We start from the raw sequence: 19148 nt of genomic DNA, 5'->3' as shown, positions 1-19148 counted from the left end.
GTGCTCTGTTAACCAGCCTTTAGGAAATAAAGAGAGAAACAGACTCCTGTCTACAGCTTAAAGCTGCTTTTACAAAAGTCATCGGTATCATTTAAAGGCATTTTGCAGTTCCAGAATATTTGAATAGGACGATGTTGGCCCTGCCAATAAAACCACCTCTTTTGCACGGTGTGTTTCTCTCTCTTTGTAATGTGTGGCTTTGCCACACTTTAATTCTGGCAGCTAGAGTGGCCGAGTTAAGAGGAGGCGGGGTGCAAGTTGGTTGTGTATGTGTGTGGGGCACTCTTGTGCACAACATTAGGTCGGATTTCTTTCCTGACTTGAAGTATTATTATTTTTTTTTAGCGGGGGAGGGAGGAGTGTTGTGTTGGATTTGGTGCTGTCGACCTTGTTGATCATCGGTGCTGGCGTAAAAAAAAAATCCCTACAAACCTCCCTAAAGGCTGGGAATTTGTGAGGACAGGAAGCAAGTCGACAGAGGGAAAAAAAAAGGCGAGGAAAGAGGGGGGAAAAGTGGAAGAGGGTTTCTTGAAACAGACGGCGCACATTTCCTTCTTGTTTTTGAATCTGAGAGAAGTTCCAGCTCCTCCATATTGGAGACCAAACGACGACGTTTGACAAGAAACATATAAAGAAAACCCCAATCCAGAAGGACAGACGACGCCAGAGACAAAAAGGATAAAAAAAAAGCCCAGTAACGAGGCTTCGGCTGATCAAGCAACATTATTTTCTCAGCATTTTGTGTCGGCTAAATTGGGCTTGAAATCTCTCAGCACTCACCGGACAGCTCGGCTTCTTCCTCTCACCGGGCCGCGGGCGAAAGGCGGTTATTTTTTGAATTTTTTGACATAAAGATTAATATAAATGGTTGACTGACTGAAAGAAACTTATTTTTTTGGGGGAGGGAAAAAAGTTGCAGGGAATTATATTTTCTGCATTTTTTTGTGTTTTTTAAAAAAAGTATTTAAATTTTTCGACCCCCTCTCCTCCCTGTGGCGTGTATATATATATATATATATATATATATAAAAATTGAATATATATTTATATATTTTTTTCTTCTGGGGTGGGTAAAAGGAAAGGGGGTTTGTTTTCGTGCATTTTCTGAAGGAAATCGCGGAGGGCCCGACGGCCAAAAGCAGAAAGGGTTTGTTCGATGGACAGCACGTCCATTATAACGCAGGTCAGCAAAGAGGATGAGATTATTTCATCGTCCCAGGAAAAAGGTAAGAGATTGGACATCTTGTTTTTTAAAAAAAAACAATTATTATACATATAAAAGGATAGATATTGTGAAGGGTGGAGAAATTTGCGTGGGAAGGAAAGCTCAGGGTAGTTGAGTTTGAAAAGTGCAAACCAACGTTGTCGTCTTGGGTCTGTCCAAGCTTTAGATATTCCCATTTTTTGTTTTGCTTTAGAAATGAAAATGTTGATTTTTAAAAAAATCTTTGTTTTCGTACATTGGAAGGCAAAAAAAAAAATCCAAAAATGTGACTTGTAAGGAAAACCTTCATGGAGAAAGGTTTCTGGAGCTCATTTCAGTTTTGGTTGCCCTCTCCCTTTGAGCTGAACGTGATCATTTTGTTTACACAGTTCTTGTTTGGGGAAAAGTAAGAAGGAACAGTTAAGATAAAATACATAAATTAATTGGAGTCGAGATAGTGGGGTCCAGTTTCCACTTGCTCTCTTTCCCCCCCCCCCCCCCCCCCCCCAAAAAAAAGTGAAAATGTTGATTTAAATTTGTACTTGGGGTGCACAATTATCTCTGGTTTCATTTACTGTCAGAAATTATGAATTAATTATCTTTCGAACTATAAAGCCACCCCACTACATGTAAAATCAAGGGAGTATTTGGGAGCATTCAGCAATGTTTTGGTGTGGGTTCTTTCTTCCTCACCGCACCCCCCCCCCACCCCCCCCAAATCTTCGTTTGTCATCATCCACAAAAATTTAAGAAAAAAAGAGAGAAAATAGCCTCAAGAAGTTAAAATAGAGATTGTGGAAATAGTGCTTTCAACGACTCAATGCAATGGTTTTGCATCTAAGGTAGCAAACAAAATGCATTTGCTTCTGATTTGGTGAAAAAATGTTACAGTTCTGGATTAGTTAAAGAAAAAACTCATTTGGCTCATATTAGGAACAAGTTTTTTTTATTAAAAAAAGTTTATATGTCTAGTTTCAAGTTAGGATCTAGTGCATCCTTTTTGGAGGGAATGGAACAGTGTAGATGAGGTTTGAGTATATGCTCACTTGCTTAATTGTGAAATTTTGCTTTAGAAAGATTAAAAAAAAGATTTTATTGGCAAGCATTTTAAAATTAATGTTTTCCTGACAGACAACTGAAGAGTACCAAAAAGCATGAGAGAGAACTGCCTTCTTGCATAGTTTTGAGAAGGATCCTAGTAAAAAATTTGTCTTTTGTGTTTTGTTACTGTAGATAACTTTCCTTCTGTATTAATTCCAGGAATTTCCATTACATTCAGTATTCCCAGGAGAGTTTTTTTTTAAATAGGGAATTTTAGTTTCGGGCAATGTGTGGTCTGGAATCAGTAGCAATACTGTTTGTATTTCCACACTTGCAGTCTGTCGTTGTAACAAAAATGTATCTTTTAAAATGATGGTTAATATGTGGTTTAAAAACAAGGGAGTTTGTCTCACAGCAGCAGTGTGATACGTTTAATATCTGCACTCATCAGGTTGACCGTAACTACCTTTGTGACTTTGTCACTCTCAAAGTGACTTGTCAGCTAGGTCTGTGGAGGTAGAATTCACCAAATTGTGCCTAAGCATTGGATAATATCTTGTGTGTATGCTGTCTTTCTTGTTTTCATTGCTTGAAATGAAACAGCACAATTGATAAATAACAAGGGATTTTATCGAGACCCACCCACTAGTTTTAAGAATCATGTAGTTGGATATACATATATGTAATATATTTGTGAAAGTTTGTTTCTTTTACCTACTAGACTATTTTGCTACTTTTATACTTAATTTTATTCCAAAAAAACAGACTTTCCTTTGCAGCACCTTGCCAGTACCTATGTCATGGTGTGCTTTCCATTTCTCTCTGCTGAGTAAGGTCTTGTGATAGGAAACTGGAGGTTAATGCTGCTTGGCTTCAGTTAACGTTCTCAATGGCTCCCTTTGTGCATACTTTTAGCTTGGTGTTTTTTTTCCTTCATTTGAAAAAGGAACATATCTTTTGTAAAAGGTTAAATGTTTCTTGGGTTACAAAGGTGGCATGGTATGTACCGTTTGGCATTTTCACAACATGGCTGTGCTGCCTTGGCATTCTTTCAACTTGTGCCAGTCCTGTTTTTTTTTATTTACTTCAGAATGTGAAGTCCATCTAGCGTGAATCCAGCTAATATTGGGCCTAGATTTTTTTTAAGCCATGATATGAAAGTTTACTTGTCTTTTGTTCATAATTAAAATTCCCTTGAGTTTTCAGCCGTAGACTTTCCGTAATGAGTTTTACCAAACAGTAGTTTAACAGAAATATACAGTGCAACTGTGTGCTTTATTTGACAACAGTCACCACAGACACATATACGCATAATCAGTTTTCTGGGAGCAATTTTACGATGGATGTTTTGTGATGGTTCTAAAACCAACCAAACCAATTTGAAAAGAACATTTTGTCTGACTAATTAAAATTAAATTAGAACAAAGAAAATGACAGCACAGGAACAGGCCCTTCGGCCCTCCAAGCCTGCGCCGATCCAGATCCTCTATCTAAACCTGTTGCCTATTTTCTAAGGGTCTGTATCTCTTTGCTTCCTGCCCATTCATGTATCTGTCTAGATACATCTTAAAAGATGCTATTGTGCCCGCGTCTACCACCTCCGCTGGCAACGCGTTCCAGGCACCCACCACCCTCTGCGTAAAGAACTTTCCACGCATATCCCCCCTAAACTTTTCCCCTCTCACTTTGAACTCGTGACCCCTAGTAATTGAATCCCCCACTCTGGGGGGAAAAAGCTTCTTGCTATCCACCCTGTCTATACCTCTCATGATTTTGTACACCTCAATCAGGTCCCCCCTCAACCTTCGTCTTTCTAATGAAAATAATCCTAATCTACTCAACTTCTCTTCATAGCTAGCGCCCTCCATACCAGGCAACATCCTGGTGAACCTCCTCTGCACCCTCTCCAAAGCATCTACATCCTTTTGGTAATGTGGCGACCAGAACTGCACGCAGTATTCCAAATGTGGCCGAACCAAAGTCTTATACAACTGTAACATGACCCGCCAACTCTTGTACTCAATACCCCGTCCGATGAAGGAAAGCATGCCGCATGCCTTATTGACCACTCTATTGACCTGCGTTGCCACCTTCAGGGAACAATGGACCTGAACACCCAAATCTCTCTGTACATCAATTTTCCCCAGGACTTTTCCATTAAAAATCCTCTAATCTGTCAGTGCTGTTACTTCACTATAAACCGTCTTTGCTCAACATGGTGACACTCTCACAGTAATATTGCTGTTAAAACAGTAGAAAGTGGAATACTGGCCAGAGAAATTTCCTGATCATTTGGCTGTAAATTATATTATAGTTGTCAAATCTTGCAATGTGAATGTCTGTCTCCTGTGTTGAAGGATGTGTAATGTAATGTATTAATTGGAATCATTCCAAAGTGGAAGTGTAATCTTGGGGTTCAGATGAGGATTGTGAATCATAAGATTTACAATCTGAATTCTTGAGCTTGGATTATTCATTTGTGATGATGCTCAGGTTTTCGTTCTTTGTGTACTAGCATACGTGTCAGGGCTTAATTGCAGAAAATCAATACACAATTACATTAACCTGTTGATGGAATTAAATATACCAGGTTATAAGGTCTACAGGAAGGATAGAGAAAATGGTAGAGGGGGAGGAGTAGTCTTAATGATTCAGGATGAACTTGCTTCAGTGATGAGAGGATATAATGAGAGGTAAGCAGGCAGTGGAGATTTTATGGGTAGCATTAAGAACTAGAAAAGTACTTAAAAATGTAGTATGAGTTGTGTATAGGCCCCTTGGTAGCAGCTATGTAATGGTAGACTGAATGCAAAGATTAGGCAAGAATGTAACAATGGCAGAGTGGTCTTCATGAGAGATTTTAACTTTCATACAGATTGGAATAAGCAGACTAACATATCAAAAAGGTAGTGAATTTCTTGAATGTGTCTGGGATAGTTTTCTACGACAGTATGTTTTAGAGCCAACAAGGGGTAGTGCCATAGCCATACTGGATTTAGTAATGAACCAAATCTAGTTAACAACCTAACAGTGCATGAATATTTATCTAATAGCAATCATGATATGATGTAATGTTTGAAAGAGAGGCATGGGAAATAGCTACTAAGATTCTAGATTTGGGTAAGGTTGACTTCAGTGTGATGAGACAGACTGTCCACAGTAAACTGGCAAAATCTGTTAATGGATAAAATGACAGATCACTAGGAAATGTTCAAAAAATAATTTATTTTTTATACAGAACCAATTTATATTCCTAAGGGGCAAGAGCACTGTTTGCTTAAAAAAAAAAATCAGCCATAGACGATTAAAGAGGTAAGAGGCAACATAAAACTAAAAGCATACAAAAGTTAGCACAGATCCTGGCAAAAACATTGTAATTACAAAAGGAAGTATGAAAAGATACTTACAAGGCGTATCAAAATCAACATTTTTAGAATTACTTTAGGAGAAAGAGAGTGGTCAGAAACATTGTGGGCCCCATGTAAACTGATGACGGTGATATTGTCAGTGAAAATAAGGAAATAGTAGACATGCTGAATAATTGCTTTGCATCAGTATTTGCATTAGAGGAAGAGAACAGCATGCCAGAAATCCCAAGGAAAATAATATTGAATCAGGGGCAGGCATTCATCAAAATTAATGCAAGCAAAATAACAGTAATGAAGAAAATAATGGCACTAAAGAGTGATAAATTCACAGGACCAGATGGTTTCCATTCCAGGGTTTTAAAGGAAATAACATGAAAACATTGCAGATGTCCTAACCTTAATCTTCCAAAGTTCTCTTGATTCAGAAACTGTTCCTTTTAGATTGAAAAATTGCACGTCACTCCACTATTTAAGAACAATAACAGAGGAAAACCAGGGAATTATAGACCAGTTAGCCTAACATCTGTTATCGGGAAATTACTAGTGTTTATAAATAAAGATAGGGTAACTGAACGCCTTGAAAATTTTCAACTGATCAGAGAGAGCCAGTATGTCTGATAAATCTGTTTGAATTTTTGTTAACCAAAGGTATTGAGGGATATGGCATTGGGTCACAGATTCGCTGTGATGTAATTGAATGCAGAACAGGCTCGAGGGGTTAAATGTCCTCATTCGGTTTCTATGTTCCTATAAACTGCAGTTAATCTATGACAGATTGTTAATACTCTTGCGTGAAGTCCTTTTTGCCAAGACCTAGAACGTGTTTTCAATGCAGCATCCACACTCTATCACCCGAATTCTTCAATTAGGCTCTGTAAATGAAACCCCATGGTATTTTCAGTGTACAAAACTATATAGAGGCAGAGCTTGCTTTCTATATATAAATATGTATAGGTTTCATGTTGCCTGTATAGACATAAAACAGAGGCTGGGGAAGGTCAGTGCCTTCCTTCAGAAAGGTGGCTTTTGTCTTCAATCCTCATTTTGCATTAATTAATGTGTTAACAGCTCCAAAAGATTTTTGAGTTTTATTGATAACTCCCTCCTGCAGATCGTTCAATCCGGAGAGGGCTATAACTAACTTTTCTAATGCAATATTTTATATCTACATGGAATTCTCTGCAGAGTCCATGAATTTAAAAGCCTCTAATGTGTTAGGCTGGAGACACAGACTAAAGCACGAAAGAGTGGGAAACAGGTTGGTTTTGGGTAACAAGGAACTGAAAGTGAGTGCTCGAGTGTGCTACATACATAGCTGTAGTTTTTAAGGAATGGCTATTTGCTGCTGTCATTGAACTTAAGCTAGTTCTATTCTGTATGTGTCCTTGTTTAATTTCTGTAAATAAATTGAAATTCATCATTTTGATTAGCTTGAGTCCTCTGGAGCAGTTTGGAGAGAAATGAAGTGCATTAGGCACTAATGGGCTAGGATTGTGAGAGTCCCAAAGGGGTCGAAAAGCGCAGGGCTATAACCTGTGCTTTATGCAGGATGTGAGGTCCACTTGTGGGAAGTGCGGTGATAATATTCCTAGAGGGAACAACTTAATAAAGTACCCTGAGATGACACTACGTAGGTGGTAGCAAGTTGTGAGAGACACCTTTCCTGTGACACCTTCTGAAGTCTTAATTACTTAGTGAATAACAATAACTTTTGTTCAATACGCACACAGAAAAGGCTGGTAGTAACTCCGTTTTCAATAAAAAGTTTAATACCTGAAGCGAATGGTGTCATATTGCATGAAATTTCAAAATTGCTTACCAGTTCAGATTGGTAGTTGCTGCTACTGCAGTGTATTTTAACTGGCATATGGGTGGTTTGGCTTAATTGGTGCCCACTCCAATATCCACCAAATAAAACAAAAGGCAGATAAATATAGAATGACCTGTTTATATAATGAGTCTAAAGGATGTAAGAATTTTGGGCCTCTATGCACATCATGTAAACTCAGATATTGTTTTGATTTAGCAGGTAATGATGTCCTCTTAGTGTTAGCTCTGGCTCAGTGGGTTGCACTGTCACCTCTGAGACAGAATATTGTGGTTCAAATCCCAGCACAAAAATCAAGGCTGACGCTCTAGTACGGGACTGAGGTAGTGCTATACTGGTCAGAGGGGCCATCTTTCGAATGAGACCTTAAACTCATCTGCCCTCAAGTGGAAGTAAAAGATCTCGTGGCACTATTTCGAAGAAGAGCAGAGAGTAATCCCCGGTGTCCTGGCCAATATTTATCCCTCCATCAACATCACAGAAACAGATTATCCGGTTGTTATCGCATTGCTGTTTGTGGGATCTTGCTGTGCGCAAATTAGCTGCTTTGTTTCCTGCATTACATAGAAATATAGAAAAATAGGAGCAGCAGTAGGCCATTCGGCCCATCGAGTCTGCACCGCCATTCAATACGAACATGGCTGATCATCTAAACTCAGTACCCTGTTCCTGCCTTCTGCCTGTATCCCTTGGTCCCTTTAGCCCTAAGAGTTTATATCTAACTCTTTCTTGAATAAATTTAATGATTTGGCCTCAACTGCTTTCTGTGGTAGAGAATTCCACAGGTTCACCGTTCCCTGGGTGAAGAAATCCCTCCTCATCTCAGTCCTAAATGGCTTAACCCTTATCCTTAGACTGTGACTCCTGGTCCTGGACTCCCCCGCCGTCGGGAACATCCTTCCTGCATCTAGTCTGTCCAGTCCTATTAGAATTTTGTAGGTTTCTATGAGATGCCCTCTCATTCTTTTAAACTCTAGCGAATACAAGCCTAATCGACCCAATCTCTCTTCATACCTCGGTCCTGCCATCCCAACAATCATTACGACAGTGACTACACTTCAGAAGTACTTCATTGGCTGTAAAGCGGTAAAGAGATATCCTGAGGTCGTGAAAGCCATCTTTTTTTCCCTTTTTCTTAACCTCTTGATTGTGTGGCATGCTCTAGGTGGTTTTTGTTAGGTAAGGGCATCGAGGGATGTGGATCAGAAGCAGGTAAGCTGAGTTTGGGCTGATCTGTTCCTCAATAGCTGAACAGACTTGAGGCGCTGAGAGGCCTAATCCTGTCTAAAATATGTCTTTTTTTTTAATGGTCAAATATTGTCAGGTTCCTTGGTAGAATATAAGAATCTGTATCTGATTTACTCTGTCATTTACTCTGAAGCATTTTGCTTCAGTGATATTCCCCCTGATCCGCACCCATGCATCTATATGTGAACTCATGAGCAACTAGAGTTAATGGAGAAAGATCTATGAGTGAAATGTGGGTTTGCAATTGCAGATAAAATTTTCTGTTTAAACTGCAAATGTGTTTTTAAATTTAGAATTGCCAATTGGGAACAAAGTCAGAATAAGGGGGCAGGCTGCTCAAAATAAGGGGCAGGCCATTTAGGACTGAGATCAGGAGGAAATTCTTCACTCAGAGAGTGGTGAATCTTTGGAATTCTCTGTCCTAGTGGGCTGTGGAAGCTCCGTCGTTGAGCCTGTTCCAGACTGAGATCAATAGATTTCTACATATTGAAAACATAAAGGGTTACGGGGATAGCGCAGGAAAATGGTGTTGAAATAGAAGATCAGCCATGATCTCATTGAATGGCAGAGTGGGCTCAAAGGGCTGAATGGCCTACTCTTGTTCCTATTTCTCATGTTCTTACGTAAGTTACGATTAATTTCAGCTAAAGGCTTTGTGTTTTGCAAATTGGTGAGGGTGGAATTGGTGCTAACAATGTGGCAAGCTCGATGAACTGAACTGAGGCCTTTTCTTGTTTTTCCATGTGATCTTTTATCACTAAGATAACGAAGAAATATCTTGTGCGCATTTTCTTGTCATTCTGCTTAGAATAATACTTTCTTTAAAGTGGAAGAATGGTGCAGTCTATTGGAGTACCAATACGCAGTGCCACAGATCCCCTTATTTGTTGAGTTGGTGCCCTTGGCTATGCCACTCATGATTAGTGGAGGTACTGGGGAGAAACATTGCTTCTTGATGGTGGAAGGACTGCCCTCATGTCCATCAACCCCCGTGCTCGCTGACCTACATTTCTAGTCCGTTAAATTTGAAAGTCCGCTAAATTTTAAAATTCTCATCCTTGTATTCAGATCCCTCCAAGGCTTTGCCCTACCAGATCTATAACACTCTAAGAACGCTAGGTTGCTCCAACACTGGCCTCTTGTCCATCCTGCACCATTGGTGGCCATGTCTTCACCTGTCCCAACAACTCCTCCTTTGACTCAGTGTGGGTTGTTTGTCTGATCTCCTGTGAAGCAGGATTTATATTTTTTAAAGACTCCCACAAAATCTATTTAATATAAATGGTACCAGCTTTCTTTGTATTTGCCTCCAATGTCTTTCAGCTTTGAGTTATGATGCAACACATATAAGTAGTATATTTATTTGGGGGCAACTAACTGGGAAGGCGACTGAGTGGTGCTTGAAGCCAAAAGATAATTACGTTTAAGTATTTTAGTCTTCAGATCTGGACAACAGTTTGCAGGGCTAATAATATTAACTCATTTTACAAATGCAGCCTAAATATTTTAAGTAAACATTTTTTTCTCCAAAAAAACAAACTTCAAAGGCATCAGACATGAAGGTTGATTGTACAGAGATAACTGCTTTGTACATATGTAATCCTAATGGCAATTGTAAACTTGTATTCCTCTGTGCTCAGTCTGTAATAAAGGAATAATTTTATTTGAAAAACAAATCTGAGTGTGCTGTATTGGAATAGTTAATAGAGTTTCTCTGGTCAGAGAGAAGATCTAGCGCCGCCTGTCTCCATTCCCCAAGTGCCAGTGCCGCATAGAGAATGTTCACTGAGTGACAGAAAAAAAAATCAACTGAGGCCATTTAACAACTTAGCCAATGGTGTTTTCAGTATGTTAGGCTTGTTGAGGACTGCAGGATTTTGTTGTATATTCAGGAGGCAGCTTTTTTCGATTCCTTGATTTTGCTACTAATTTACTTGGCAAAGTCAAAGCAAACTGCATTTTGTTGTAGACTGATTATTTAACCGGGAAATGCCTTGATGATCTTAAATATTGTATATGAGAAAGGAGATTGATTTATTTTTGGTGTTCATACCTTCTCTTCCCTGTGTCTGTTCTTTGAACCCATTGGTCAAGAAAAGGGCTGATGGTGAGTGAACTGCACTCCCCATTTACATGTCTCTGAAAGAAGGGGAATTCTATACAAAATATCTGTTCAGAGGTTACCTGTGACACCATTTCAAAGTCCAAAATATTTTAATAAGAGAATTGAGATTTACTATTGTAATTGTACAGATAGCCCACCTTTTGATAAGGCTAATTGCAAATTTAGAAGGTTAGGTCATCTTTGAATACAGGAAGAAAAATGTTGAGTTGATGGAGTTATGTGGTGTAGACAAATATCCTACCTTTTTTGTATCGAGATTTTAATCCTTGAAGACTTAGAATATATTTTAAATAGCTGTACTCCGCCCTCCCTACATGTTTTCTGTTATAGACCTTTGTGTACAGTCGAGTACCTTTCCGCTCCAGTTCAAATCACATTTTTGTCCTGAAATCTGTGTGGCTAAGCTAACTTACCTGGAGAGACCTCTCTAATCACAACCTCAAATTTGCCATCTTGTTTCTAGTCAAAATTTAATGAAATCAATATTAGTGTGCAAATCATTTTGGAGATGAGCTCCATTGTGTGCCAGCCTCCCAACAACACGAAATACAGGGGGAGAGATAACAATTGGTCTCACTTCTGATATTTCCTGTTTGTTTATTTGGCTGTGTTATGTGGACGAAGGGGGGTCTCCAAGCTGAATCCACCAGGAATAATCGCTGGATTAAGAGGTATTCTCCGAGACCTTGAAAGTGGTTGCTTGACTCTGGCGTACAGGAGGGGAGCCAGAAAGACTAGTGCAAAAGCTTTTGTTTAAAATATGTAACTGATCTCCTGTGGCTTTGCACACAACTGTTCTGGAACTTGATGTGATATCCAGCTGATGGACTTGCCTGTTAATTAAGGGCACTCACTTTGGGGAGTAGGTCTTGAGGTCAGTTTGGGGTTAATAAGTTTCTGCAGATGACAAAATTTGATGGACATGTTTGCAAGTTTTATATAACAAGATAGAGGGAGTGAAATTAGTCGACAGCAACAGTGTGAAACGGGCTGATAGTGAATCAGCAACACTAATTTTCTCTTCTGTTGACTTCTGGTGGTGTCCCATTTTATTTGCCTGCACTGCAGGGCAATAGGATGACAAAATTAAAATCACATTCTTTTTCATTCGTTCAACTTTACATTCTATGATTTGTTTTGGGAGAAAGGGACATGAGAACAACTTGCATTCCTGTGGTGCGTTTCCTGTTATTTCTCGTATCTCGTTCAGAAAGATAGCTCAAAAGTACTTGACGTTAGGAGGACAAAAAGCATCAGCGAAATGGAGAGGGTTAAGGGAGACAAAAAAGCATAGGTGAAAGGATGGATTTTGAGGGTGGGGGAGTTTCAAAGCAGTAACAAGTGGAAAGGCTGAGCGAACCTGGCAGGAAGTTTGAGAGGGCAGGAATGTAATGACTGAAGTGGGCACTAGTGGTGGAGCATGTAGCGAGTGTGGGACAATGGAGAGCCCAGTGTTGGAGGAGCTAAGTGTTAGTGAAGAGAACACTGAAGTAGGGTGGGATTTTAAAGCAAAGCTGAGGATTTTAAAGTAAACTTGCTCAGGCACAGGGAGCCAATGACACTTGGAAAGAATGGCTTTGATGGGGATGTGTGACTCTGTGAGTGAGAACACGTCCTGCCGTTTTTTCAGTGACTTGCAGCTTCTTGATGGTTGCGGTAAGGATGCCAGCAAGGGGAGTTTTAGAGAAACCAAGCCTGGAGGTAGTGAAGGCATGGATTAGGGTTTTGTGATGGACGAGGGTAGGGGGAGTTTGAGAGTGAAGTGGGCAGTGATGCTAAGTGGATGTGGGGAGGGCTTAAGCATTGCACTTGATTTCTTGAGTGTATATTTTTAAAGTATTTTACAGTTAAAATAGGTTGACTACAAACGTACGAACAAACGAATTAGGAGCAGGAGTAAGCCACTCGGCCCTTTGAGCCTGCTCCGCCATTCAGTAAATTCATAGCAGAACTGATTACTCCACATTTCCACCTACCCCCGATAACCTTCCACCCCCTTGCTTATCAGGAATCTATCTACCTCTGCCTTAAAAATATTCAAAGACTCTGCTTCCACCTCCTTTTGAGGAAGAGAATTCCAAAGACTCATGACCCTCAGAGAAAAAAATCATGTTCGCAGGAATGCAATCATTCATTGGCTTATAATGACCGAATAAGCCAAATTCTGTTTTATAATTTTTCCATGAAATCTGAAAGCTCGTGGCCCTGCTTATAACATACATAAAGGAGGAGGAGGTTGCTAATCCCAATCATCAGGATATAATGCACCAGATTATGATATAAAAAGGGCGTGACTTACTCTATTTAAGATTTTACAACTGTTTTCAGTATTGCATATTGCGATTCTTGCCCATTGTCTGTTCAGATTTAGTTTCATTTTTCTCAGCAGATCACAGCCCTCCAGTTTTTTTTTCTTCCCTGTCATTTCATGAGTCTTCTGTTGAAGTCTTTAGCCTTCAGCATACATAGAACGAAGAATATTCGCCATTTTGAATCAGTCGTTTGCTAGGAGAGCAAAAATGTGCCAACTCTGCATGAAACAGATGCTCACAAATTGGGTAATGAAGTGCATCCCTTGGTGTTGCTATCTGCCTTGTTAGGAGCAGTTGAGGGAAAGTCCCCAGGCCTTTGTAGCCAGGTTGTGGAAACCTCACTAGCCAGTTTATTCAGGGATTTGGTTGAAGTCTGCAGGGCAGCATTACTAAGCACTATTGGCTTGATCTGACTGCTCAGGCCCATAAACCTTTCAGCGTTGCAATGGTTAAAGCTGGCCTGTTCATTTAAATCCCTCATTCCAACTCTCCAGTATTTTGTTAAACTTGGATTTGAACAAGAAAGCCTGATAAATTCATCTCTGGGTATGTCTGGCCTTCCTTATTTTTGTGGGTATTCAGCAGTTCTCTCTCCAGCCCCGTTGGTTCTTATCTGACCACCCCAGCAGTGCTCCTTTTAAGTTGTTTTAAAATTAAAATGTTGTGGTCTTGTGCCCTCATCAGTGCACTGGGGTTGGTTTGCTGTCTTCACTCAGACTGAAGATGTAGCACCTGTTGAAATCTTATTCGTTGCAATTATAGCAGAATCTCCAAAAGGGCCAGTGTTATGTTGCTTCATTTGGCCCCTCCCCATAGGTTGACAGCACTTTACTATCTATATGTATAATTGATTTCTATACCCATTGGAGTTAATCTTGTATTCCTTTAGATTGTCATGGCCCAATGATGTGACCTATTAGACTTTATCTCTTTATTTTAATTGATCTTGGCAAATAGCAAGATTACTTTTTAGAAAGAAGTGGCTGGCCCCAGGAAACTTGTCCAATATTGAAGTTTCATAACTTTTGAGATTACGAAGTCTTTGGTTGAAAGTGCAGGCACGTTTTAAAAAAAAAAATCATAAATGATTTCATTCTGTTGATGCCTTGGCTCAGATAACTTTCTATAGTGGCAGGACCAGCAGCTGTTATAACAAAATGAGCAAATGGAGGTCTGGTTACTTCATGTGGCAGTATTTTGTTTTTAATAAGGGGAAAGCAGTGTTCCAGGCTGAAATTACAGTCTTATTAACACAATCAATGGTAGCATACATTTGACTTAAGTCCAGCTAAAAGGACACTTAGCGCAGCATTAAGTTTAAAAATACTTGGAACCTACAGTGGAAAGATGCTGTATAAAAGATTCTAACTAATGATCTATTTTAAATGAGTGACCTGTGCTAAGGTGGAAAAGCATTTTCTGTGCACTGAGCTAGTAATCAGTGAATTAAATAATCACCATTCCCTGGATAACAGACAATACTTTCATGCACCTAGTTCTCCTGTTTCTAAAATTTTAAGATATTGAGAATGTTTGCTTTCTAGTCTAAGGACTGAGGTGCTAGCTGTTTCTATTTACTCAATTGTTTATTAATGAGATTTAAAAATACTTCTCTTTCATTCCTTTGTTCTTCCCGGTGTGCTGGTGAACATTTAGCCCTCGACCAACATTATTAAAACAGATTATATGGTCATTAGCTCATTGCTGTTTGTGGGACCTTGCTGTGTGCAGATTAGCTTCTGTGTTTCCTACACTACAACGGTGACTACACTTTAGAGGTAGTTAATTGGCTGTGAAGTGCTTTGGGATGTCCTAAGGTCACAAAAGAAACAATATAAATGCAAGTCTTCTTTCTGCATGTCACAAACTATTCTCCAGTTATAACCATCAGTAGGTGACCAGCCTTTGGCAGTGCTGCCTCTGGGCTGAGGGTCCGATGTGGCGTACTTATCTTTTTTTCTTGCAAGATCTCATGCGTTATCATTCCTAAAACAACAACCTTCCTCCAATGCCTCACCTAAGGTACTGGGGGACTTGTTGATGCTTTTCGTTTGTGTTTAGACTGAGTGGTGGCAGGCTATTCACCACTTGAGCATCACAGGTTAGCCAGATCCTCATCTTCATCCACTGTACATTAATGCATGTTCCAGCAGATTTTTTCCCCCAAAAATATATTTTATTCATAAAAATCTGTATTTAAAAAAAAAAAATTTCAAAACAGCAACATCAAGTTGACATTCTAGAAAGTGCAAAGGAAATCAGTTTTCTTCAATACAGGAGTGAGTTACCTCACAACCCTTCCATTCCATTTTACATACCATGCATATTTTATAGCAAATCCATATTTGGTGCATACAGCCCGAGGGGTTTCCCATGGGTCCAGCCCCTCAGTTTACAATGGCAGGGGGACCTTACACCAAAGAGTGTCTTTCACCGAATTGATGGTCCTCCAGCAGCAGTTGATGTTTATCTCTGTGTACGTCCCTGGGAACAGCCCATGGAGCACAGACTCCTGTGTTAGAGCTGCTTGGGATGAACCTCGACAAAAACCACTGCATCTCTTCCCACACGTGCTTTACAAAGGCACATTCCAGAACGAGGTGGTTAACAGTCTCTTACCCACCACAGCCACCTTGAGGGCAGCATGCAGAGGCGGTGAGATTCTGGGCGTGCAGGAAGGATCTGACGGAGAGGGCCCTTTTTGCCACCAGCCAAGCTATGTCTTGGTGCTTGTTTGCAAGTTCTGGTGGAGACATTTTGCCAAACGACTTTGGCAGTCTGCTCGGGGGAACCATCTGACAGGATTCACCATTTCCTTTTCCCGTCGGGCCTTGAGGACATTCCGTGCAGACTAGTGAATTGGTGGTCAAAGGGCATGTTCCAGCAGATGACCCACTGGCTAGCCATCAGAAATGGGAACTGGCTGATTTCTCCAACTCTCTCCTCTCTCTCATTTTCCCGCCACACCCCTGTTTATTGTGAGGTTGATGTGTAGATCTGAATCTGCGTATGGCACTAGAGCCAATAGTACAAAGATCAGTGCAGTAATATGGGAGTTCTTTCTAGCAATTCACCTCGTGGGAGGTTTTTGATCTTCATTGTGTAGTCATCAGAAGGAGAAGGGGAGCATTTTGCTTTGGGCTACTATGCACCTTAAATGGTAATTGTAGAAGCCAGCGTTGCTGCTGTTTTTCTGCCTTGAAGTCAAGAATTTGTGCATGAAATCTGAAAAAAATTGAAAATGGTGGGGGAGGGGTGGAATACCATCTCAAATTGTCTTGAATCCAAGGACAGCATTAAAATGTAGGTGCACTGCATTAACTGTATATTCTGATTATGTCGTTGGAACAGGAGGAGCCATTCAGCCTTTGTAACTCTGTTGGAGCATTCAGTTAGATCATGGCTGACCTGTATCTCGACCTCATCTACCCACCTTTATTCCATAACCATTAATACTCTTAGCCAATGTAAATTGCTCGCTTTCAGTACCGCAAATTTCAGTTGATCCAGCATCCACAGTTGTTGCAGGAGAGACTTGCAGATTTCCGCTATGCTTTCTGTGAGCAAGTGCTTCCTAATTTCACTTCGAGATGGCCTGACAATAACTTTAAGATTATGCCCCTTGTTCTTGATGCCCCCACCAGAGGAACTAATTTCTCTCTATCTACCCTGTTAAATTTTAAACCTCTCCATTTGATTACCTCTCAATTTTCTGAACTCAAAGGAATGCGTTTACTTTTTTTATTCTTGGAATGTGAGAGTAGCTGGCATGACCAGCATTTATTGCCCATCCCTACTTGCCCTTGAAAAGATGGTGGTTAGCCACATTCTTGAACTGCTGCGGTCCATGTGGGTGTAGATACACTCTCAGTGCTGTGAGGGAGGGAGTTTGGAATTTTGACCGAACAATGGTGAAAGATTGGGGACATATTCCAGGATGTTGATGGTGGGGGATTCAGTGATGGTATTGTTGTTGAATGTCGAACGGAGTTGGTTGGATTCACTCTTGTTGGCGATGGTCATTGCCTGGTGTTTGTGTGGTGCGAATGTAACTTGTCACTTATCAGCCCAAGCTTGAATGTTGTCCAGGTCTTGCTGCATATGGGCACGGTCTGCTTCAGTATCTGAGGAGTTGCAAATGGTACTGAACGCTGTGCAATCATCAGTGAACATACCCACTTCTGACCATATGTTGGAAGGAAAGTCAAATGGAAACTATTTTTGTTAAAAAATTGAGGTTTTGAATGCAAACTTGTGTCAATTTAACCATTTAAGCCGCAGTATAATTCTGGTGTATCTGCGCTAAGGCCAATATATCTTTCCTGAGGTGGAGTGCCCAAGATGAATGCAGTAATACTCTAGATGGGGTCTGATCAAGAATATGTACAACTGTTGCATAATTTGCTCACATTCAAATACCAACACCCATATGATAAAAGGCCAACATTCCATTAGCTTTTTTGAATACTTTTCGTATCAGTGTGATGACATTTAGTGATTTGTGTACATGGGGACCTTAAATCCCTTTGTTCCTCCACGGTTTCTAGTTTCTCACCATTAAGAAAATATTCCAATTTATCTTTCTCAGATCTGCCAAAGTTTTTCCCAAGCAGTCTTTTTATCCCATTGTCTTACTCCTATCCACGCACCTTACTGTGCCTCTTACTGTCATCTGCTAAATTGGATATACAACTCTCTATTCCTTCATCCAAGTCATTAATACATATGAAGAGCTGAAGCCCCAGAACAGATCCTTGGGGAGCACCAATTGGAGTGCATTACCTTTATCCCTACTCTCACTCCTACTTTCAAATCAATTACCAATCCATGTTGCAAGGATACCTCCAATTTTGTGTGCTCCCATTTTTGCTTCTAATCTCTTGTGTGGAACCTTATCAAATGCCTTTTAGAAGTTGATATAGACAGTATCCGTAGACACTCTCTGCTACATCATGCGAGTGACCATTCACAAAATTTAACTAGGTTAGTCAGAAACGAGCTGCCCTCCACAAATCCATATAGCCTATCTTCGATTAGCTGATCCTTGTTCAAGTGCTTAGTTCCTCTGCCTCTGATGATGGATGCCAGTAACTTCCCCACAACTGATACTAAACTGATAGTTCTGTAGTTCTCCCTCTCTCCCTTCTTAAATAATGGAGTGTTGTTTACAATTTTCCAATCAAAGTCACTATTTGTGAATCCAGAGAGCTTTGGAAAATTATGACATTCATCTGCAATTCTTTCTCTCAATAGCTTGAGATCTGTCAGGTCCTAGAGATTATCTGTCTTTTACTAGCTTATTTATAAGTAAAGTAGGTAAGTAAATAATAAATCCACGTTTTTACTCAATTTTAGGTTTCCTTGTGTGGCTGATATTTTGTCTTTCCTGCATTGTGAAAAGGCATACAACGTACTCATTTAATAAATCTGCCACTTCCTTATTGTCCATAATAGTCTGACCTGAATTGCCTATAATGGGACCACATTCCCTTTTATCGTTCTCTTCAAGATATTTATGAAAACTTTTGCTGTTAGCTTTGATATCCTTTGCAGGTTGTTTTTTGATACTCTTACTATTTTCTTTGTGTCCACTGGATTTTGGCTATTCCTTGCATTTATGCACCTCTTCAATTAGCTTAATCTTGTCTCTCACCTCAAAACTGCCTTTCTGCCATCATTATAAGTTGGCATCACATGTCCCCATTTAAAATAAAATCGGAATCTGTCAGCAGAATTTTTGATTGGTAACTCTGGAAGGAACGCAAGAATGTGCATTTACATAGAAAACACAATTACAGTATTAACAGAGCTGCATCATTGCATTTTAGTTTTGTAATCAGTTTTTGACCTGATTGCTTAAGTACTCAGAATCCAGCAAGTGTATGCACATGTGCACATATGTCCCCGCTTGCATCTTCAGTGTAACAAACGAGGAAATGGAGCTTCAGCTTGTTTCAATCGCATTTTGTTGTCGCTGAACCAATGCATACAAATATGTTAGTTTCCCACTTGTAAACTGGAA

The 19148-nt window shown here is 39.9% G+C and overlaps 1 protein-coding gene across 1 annotated transcript in view; it reads left to right on the top strand.

Annotated features, from left to right (window-relative positions):
* Nucleotides 1–207: 207 nt before the first annotated feature.
* ctdspla (CTD (carboxy-terminal domain, RNA polymerase II, polypeptide A) small phosphatase-like a) overlaps nucleotides 208–19148 on the top strand; it is a 209730-nt gene continuing 190789 nt past the window's right edge. Inside the window, exon 1 of the mRNA XM_068053464.1 lies at nucleotides 208–1226. Within this exon, the coding sequence (XP_067909565.1) occupies nucleotides 1157–1226 (70 nt within the window). The 5' untranslated portion in view covers nucleotides 208–1156. The remainder of the gene's footprint in view (nucleotides 1227–19148) is intronic.

Source organism: Heterodontus francisci, chromosome 2 (assembly GCF_036365525.1).
Source record: "Heterodontus francisci isolate sHetFra1 chromosome 2, sHetFra1.hap1, whole genome shotgun sequence".
NCBI classification, from domain to species: domain Eukaryota; kingdom Metazoa; phylum Chordata; class Chondrichthyes; order Heterodontiformes; family Heterodontidae; genus Heterodontus; species Heterodontus francisci.
Note: the sequence above shows the minus strand (reverse complement) of the source record. Positions and strands in the feature narration are given on the sequence as shown.